General features: G+C 47.8%; 1 protein-coding gene across 1 annotated transcript in view; it reads left to right on the forward strand.

Moving 5' to 3' along the window:
* The first annotated feature begins 1,996 nt into the window (after positions 1–1,996).
* rasgrp4 (RAS guanyl releasing protein 4) overlaps positions 1,997–6,927 on the forward strand; it is an 82,512-nt gene continuing 77,581 nt past the window's right edge. The window contains exon 1 of the mRNA XM_065000609.1: positions 1,997–2,717. Coding sequence (XP_064856681.1) covers positions 2,671–2,717 — 47 coding nt within the window. The 5' untranslated portion in view covers positions 1,997–2,670. The remainder of the gene's footprint in view (positions 2,718–6,927) is intronic.

Consider the following 6,927-nt stretch of genomic DNA (forward strand, 5'->3'; position numbering starts at 1 on the left):
TCTGTAAACACCTGTTGTAGCTCTAGTCTAGTCTGTATTCACCTGTTGTAGCAGCTCTAGTCTAGTCTGTAAACACCTGTTGTAGCAGCTCTAGTCTAGTCTGTAAACACCTGTTGTAGCTCTAGTCTAGTCTGTAAACACCTGTTGTAGCTCTAGTCTAGTCTATAAACACCTGTTGTAGCTCTAGTCTAGTCTGTAAACACCTGTTGTAGCTCTAGTCTAGTCTGTATTCATCTGTTGTAGCTCTAGTCTAGTCTGTAAACACCTGTTGTAGCTCTAGTCTAGTCTGTATTCACCTGTTGTAGCAGCTCTAGTCTAGTCTGTAAACACCTGTTGTAGCAGCTCTAGTCTAGTCTGTAAACACCTGTTGTAGCTCTAGTCTAGTCTGTAAACACCTGTTGTTGTATTAGCTCTTACTAGCACAGCCTCGAGCTTAGTTCCACTGTCAAACTGTCAAACTCATTTACGCCAATGTTTTTCAAACAACGTCAATGTAAACAAACACTGTATAGCCTCATAACATGGTTAAAACGATAACTCTGATCTCATCGATGGTCCTTGCATCCATAGCTCTTTCTATGAATTTGAGAGTGGTGAAATTTCTCCAGGCACATGCCTCAGATTTTTACCAAAACAGAGGCAGGGTGGTTTGTTATTGTTTCATCTGCGGAGATTTACCTTTAAATTAAGTAACTGTCAGTCCCCCTGAAAAAGAGTGAAAATAAAAACAACTCAAATTAAAATGTTTAACTTGAACTGGTCTTCTGGTTTTAATACCATATATCTCTTTAACTCTCTACAGTCATTAGACTGTCTCTAGGCTAGCTAACACAGTAGTCAATAGACTGTCTCTAGGCTAGCTAACACAGAGGTCAGTAGACTGTCTCTAGGCTAGCTAACACAGAGGTCAGTAGACTGTCTCTAGGCTAGCTAACACAGTAGTCAATAGACTGTCTCTAGGCTAGCTAACACAGAGGTCAGTAGACCGTCTCTAGGCTAGCTAACACAGTAATCAGTAGACTGTCTCTAGGCTAGCTAACACAGTAGTCAGTAGACTGTCTCTAGGCTGGCTAACACAGTAGTCAGTAGACTGTCTCTAGGCTAGCTAACACAGAGGTCAGTAGACTGTCTCTAGGCTGGCTAACACAGTAGTCAGTAGACTGTCTCTAGGCTAGCTAACACAGAGGTCAGTAGACTGTCTCTAGGCTAGCTAACACAGAGGTCAGTAGACTGTCTCTAGGCTGGCTAACACAGTAGTCAGTAGACTGTCTCTAGGCTAGCTAACACAGTAGTCAGTAGACTGTCTCTAGGCTAGCTAACACAGTAGTCAGTAGACTGTCTCTTGGCTAGCTAACACAGTAGTCAGTAGACTGTCTCTAGGCTAGCTAACACAGTAGTCAGTAGACTGTCTCTAGGCTAGCTAACACAGTAGTCAGTAGACTGTCTCTAGGCTAGCTAACACAGAGGTCAGTAGACTGTCTCTGGGTTAGCTAACACAGTAGTCAGTAGACTGTCTCTAGGCTAGCTAACACAGAGGTCAGTAGACTGTCTCTAGGCTAGCTAACACAGTAGTCAGTAGACTGTCTCTAGGCTAGCTAACACAGAGGTCAGTAGACTGTCTCTAGGCTAGCTAACACAGTCGTCAGTAGACATCTCTAGGCTAGCTAACACAGAGGTCAGTAGACTGTCTCTAGGCTAGCTAACACAGTAGGCAGTAGACTGTCTCTATGCTAGCTAACACAGAGGTCAGTAGACTGTCTCTAGGCTAGCTAACACAGTAGTCAGTAGACTGTCTCTAGGCTAGCTAACACAGAGGTCAGTAGACTGTCTCTCTCTCCTCCTGCTGATGCCTCTATTGATGCTTCTATTTGGTTCACTGCTTTCTCATTTGTAAGCTTTCTCTCTCTCTCTCTCTCTCTCTCTCTGCCACCTCCTCCCCCTTTCACACATCACACGCAAACACACAGTCACTCACTCACACACACACACACCCCATACTGATGAGAGTTCCCCTATCTCACAGAGCCAGTTCCACCATCTGAGAGAGCCTTGTTTATGTTAACAGGAGAGCAGCTCTGCGTCGCACCGGTTCAACCTCCTACAGGAGAGCAGCTCTGTGTCGCACCGGTTCAACCTCCTACAGGAGAGCAGCTCTGTGTCGCACCGGTTCAACCTCCTACAGGAGAGCAGCTCTGTGTCGCACCGGTTCAACCTCCTACAGGAGAGCAGCTCTGTGTCGCACCGGTTCAACCTCCTACAGGAGAGCAGCTCTGTGTCGCACCGGTTCAACCTCCTACAGGAGAGCAGCTCTGTGTCGCACCGGTTCAACCTCCTACAGGAGAGCAGCTCTGTGTCGCACCGGTTCAACCTCCTACAGGAGAGCAGCTCTGTGTCGCACCGGTTCAACCTCCTACAGGAGAGCAGCTCTGTGTCGCACCGGTTCAACCTCCAACAGGAGAGCAGCTCTGTGTCGCACCGGTTCAACCTCCTACAGGAGAGCAGCAGACACAAACTCTCTGAGGTTCAACTGTTACAATGATCCAATAGAAACCGCTTCATTCACGCTCTGTCAGAGACAGAGAGAGAGAGAGATACAGAGAGTCGGCGAGAGAGGCAATAGGAGCAGCCGTGGAGGACTAAGAAGAGGATGACCCTGTGATCTTGCCAAGGATGAGCAGAGACGAGGAGAGACGCACCACTATGAATAAGGCCAAGAGGTAAGAGACTACCAGGAGAGATGGCTTAGGGGGGCAGACTGAGAGGCGATTCACTCTCCGCTCTGCTTCTTAACAAGTGTCTTAATCATATCATTGGTGATGTTGGTGTGTAGGTGACCCAGGGTTTGGTGCTTGCAAAGGGGAGAGGTGCAGGGTGCAGTCGGTGTGAACTCTCTCTCTCTCTCTCTCCCTCTTTCTGTGGGGATCTGAAACACTGTGGTTTGTGTCACAGTTTCTATGCTGAGGTAAACGTTAGGTTTCTGTTCTCTAGCAGACAGACACACAACCGTCACCAGACCAGTGGAAACATGTTCTAATGGAACCTGTGTGTTCTCTAGCAGAAAGACACACAGCTGTCACTGTGCTGATATTGAAGTACTGCACTAGTATAGAAGTACTCTGCATCTTACATCATGTGTTTTTATCAAGACGTATTCGCAGTCCCGGGGACTTTTTAGTAGCTTCCTTATGCTTACTCAGCCAGACAGTGTCCTTGTGAGGGGAACTTGCTACAGTGTGTGTGTGTGTGTGTGTGTGTGTGTGTGTGTGTGTGTGTGTGTGTGTGTGTGTGTGTGTGTGTGTGTGTGTGTGTGTGTGTGTGTGTGTGTGTGTGTGTGTGTGTGTGTGTGTGTGTGTGTGTGTGTGTGTGTGTGTGTGTGTGTGCGTGTGTGATGATGGTGTGTGTTTGACCTAAATACCACAGAAGAATGATCCAGTGTGGTTTGAGCTCAAATCATTTGTATCTAGTGAACACAAGCCCTGTCTGTCTGTCTGTCTGTCTGTCTGTCTGTCTGTCTGTCTGTCTGTCTGTCTGGAGGTCTGTCTGGAGGTCTGTCTGGAGGTCTGTCTGTCTGGAGGTCTGTCTGTCTGGAGGTCTGTCTGTCTGTCTGGCTGTCTGGCTGTCTGTCTGTCTGTCTGTCTGGCTGTCTGGAGGTCTGTCTGTCTGTCTGTCTGTCTGTCTGTCTGTCTGTCTGTCTGTCTGGCTGTCTGGCTGGAGGTCTGTCTGTCTGGCTGGAGGTCTGGAGAGAGAGTCAGAGAGAGAGACAGAGAGACAGACAGAGAGACAGAGAGTTGGCTTTAACATTTTAATAGTGTTTTGAGTCACAGGAGGTTGGTGACACCTTAACTGGGGAGGACGGGCTCGTGGTAATGGCTGGAGCAGAATGGTATCAGTACCTCAAACACGGTTTCCACGCCGTTCCATTCGCTCCGTTCCAGACATTATTGTGAGCCGTCCTCACCTCAGCAGCCTCCACTGGTGAGTATAGCTGTATAGCATTGTGAATATAGTTCACCCAGGTGAGGTATATAAGTGGTGGGGGAGTATAGTTCACCCAGGTGAGGTATATAACAGGTGGAGGAGTATAGTTCACCCAGGTGAGGTATATAACAGGTGGGGGAGTATAGTTCACCCAGGTGAGGTATATAACAGGTGGAGGAGTATAGTTCACCCAGGTGAGGTATATAACAGGTGGAGGAGTATAGTTCACCCAGGTGAGGTATATAACAGGTGGAGGAGTATAGTTCACCCAGGTGAGGTATATAACAGGTGGAGGAGTATAGTTCACCCAGGTGAGGTATATAACAGGTGGAGGAGTATAGTTCACCCAGGTGAGGTATATAACAGGTGGGGGAGTATAGTTCACCCAGGTGAGGTATATAACAGGTGGAGGAGTATAGTTCACCCAGGTGAGGTATATAACAGGTGGAGGAGTATAGTTCACCCAGGTGAGGTATATAACAGGTGGAGGAGTATAGTTCACCCAGGTGAGGTATATAACAGGTGGAGGAGTATAGTTCACCCAGGTGAGGTATATAACAGGTGGAGGAGTATAGTTCAGCAGAATAACTGTTATTCCTTGACAAGGCATACCAACCATATCAGACCATTGGAGTCATTGTAGTCAGAGCTATTTCAGTAGAAGGTGTTTCAGTAGAAGGTGTTTCAGTAGAAGGTGTTTCAGTAGAAGGTATTTCAGTAGAAGGTATTTCAGTAGAAGGTATTTCAGTAGAAAGTATTTCAGTAGCAGCTATTTCAGTAGAAGGTATTTCAGTAGAAAGTATTTCGGTAGCAGGTATTTCAGTAGAAGGTGTTTCAGTAGCAGGTATTTCAGTAGAAGGTATTTCAGTAGAAGGTATTTCAGTAGAAGGTATTTCAGTAGAAGGTGTTTCAGTAGAAGGTATTTCAGTAGAAGGTATTTCAGTAGAAGGTATTTCAGTAGAAGGTATTTCAGTAGCAGGTATTTCAGTAGAAGGTATTTCAGTAGAAGGTATTTCAGTAGAAGGTATTTCAGTAGAAGGTATTTCAGTAGAAGGTATTTCAGTAGCAGGTATTTCAGTAGTTAGAGGTACTAGATGTATTTCATTGAGGTAGGTTGCATGCTGCATCAAGTCTTTTCCTTACTCTGTAATTAGTGGTCAGTCTATACTATAGTGTTCCTGGGTTCACTTTACTGTGCTGTGAAAATCTCTCAATTTTATTTTAGGCTCCACGTATGTGCAGAGCTAGTGTAGTACAACATGTCTCTGTTTTAATCCGTGTGCTTTCTGTTGTAGTTGAACTCAGCTCTTATCAGATTGCCTGGAATTGTGAGGGTTGGTGAGGTGTTAAGGTGGACTGGAGGATGTGATCTGTATCAGCCTGTTAAGGTGGACTGGAGGATGTGATCTGTATCAGCCTGTTAAGGTGGACTGGAGGGTGTGATCTGTATCAGCCTGTTAAGGTGGACTGGAGGGTGTGATTTGTATCAGCCTGTTAAGGTGGACTGGAGGATGTGATCTGTATCAGCCTGTTAAGGTGGACTGGAGGGTGTGATCTGTATACGCCTGTTAAGGTGGACTGGAGGATGTGATCTGTATCAGCCTGTTAAGGTGGACTGGAGGATGTGATCTGTATCAGCCTGTTAAGGTGGACTGGAGGGTGTGATCTGTATCAGCCTGTTAAGGTGGACTGGAGGGTGTGATCTGTATCAGCCTGTTAAGGTGGACTGGAGGATGTGATCTGTATCAGCCTGTTAAGGTGGACTGGAGGGTGTGATCTGTATCAGCCTGTTAAGGTGGACTGGAGGGTGTGATCTGTATACGCCTGTTAAGGTGGACTGGAGGATGTGATCTGTATCAGCCTGTTAAGGTGGACTGGAGGGTGTGATCTGTATCAGCCTGTTAAGGTGGACTGGAGGATGTGATCTGTATAAGCCTGTAAGGGTTGGTGAGGTGTTAAGGTGGCCTGGAGGAGTTGTAACAAAGAGACAACAAAGAGAGATAGAAAGAGAGAAAGAGAGACCCATCTATCTCTAGTAGCCCAGCCAACCAGACCCATCTACCTCTAATAGCCCAGCCAACCAGACCCATCTACCTCTAGTAGCCCAGCCAACCAGACCCATCTACCTCTAGTAGCCCAGCCAACCAGACCCATCTACCTCTAGTAGCCCAGCCAACCAGACCCATCTACCTCTAGTAGCCCAGCCAACCAGACCCATCTACCTCTAGTAGCCCAGCCAACCAGACCCATCTACCTCTAGTAGCCCAGCCAACCAGAGCCATCTACCTCTAGTAGCCCAGCCAACCAGAGCCATCGACCTCTAGTAGCCCAGCCAACCAGACCCATCTACCTCTAGTAGCCCAGCCAACCAGACCCATCTACCTCTAGTAGCCCAGCCAACCAGACCCATCTACCTCTAGTAGCCCAGCCAACCAGACCCATCTACCTCTAGTAGCCCAGCCAACCAGACCCATCTACCTCTAGTAGCCCAGCCAACCAGAGCCATCGACCTCTAGTAGCCCAGCCAACCAGACCCATCTACCTCTAGTAGCCCAGCCAACCAGACCCATCTACCTCTAGTAGCCCAGCCAACCAGACCCATCTACCTCTAGTAGCCCAGCCAACCAGACCCATCTACCTCTAGTAGCCCAGCCAACCAGACCCATCTACCTCTAGTAGCCCAGCCAACCAGACCCATCTACCTCTAGTAGCCCAGCCAACCAGAGCCATCGACCTCTAGTAGCCCAGCCAACCAGACCCATCTACCTCTAGTAGCCCAGCCAACCAGAGCCATCTACCTCTAGTAGCCCAGCCAACCAGACCCATCTACCTCTAGTAGCCCAGCCAACCAGAGCCATCGACCTCTAGTAGCCCAGCCAACCAGACCCATCTACCTCTAGTAGCCCAGCCAACCAGACCCATCTACCTCTAGTAGCCCAGCCAACCAGA

The sequence above is a fragment of the Oncorhynchus nerka genome, linkage group LG14 (assembly GCF_034236695.1).
Source record: "Oncorhynchus nerka isolate Pitt River linkage group LG14, Oner_Uvic_2.0, whole genome shotgun sequence".
NCBI classification, from domain to species: Eukaryota; Metazoa; Chordata; class Actinopteri; order Salmoniformes; family Salmonidae; genus Oncorhynchus; species Oncorhynchus nerka.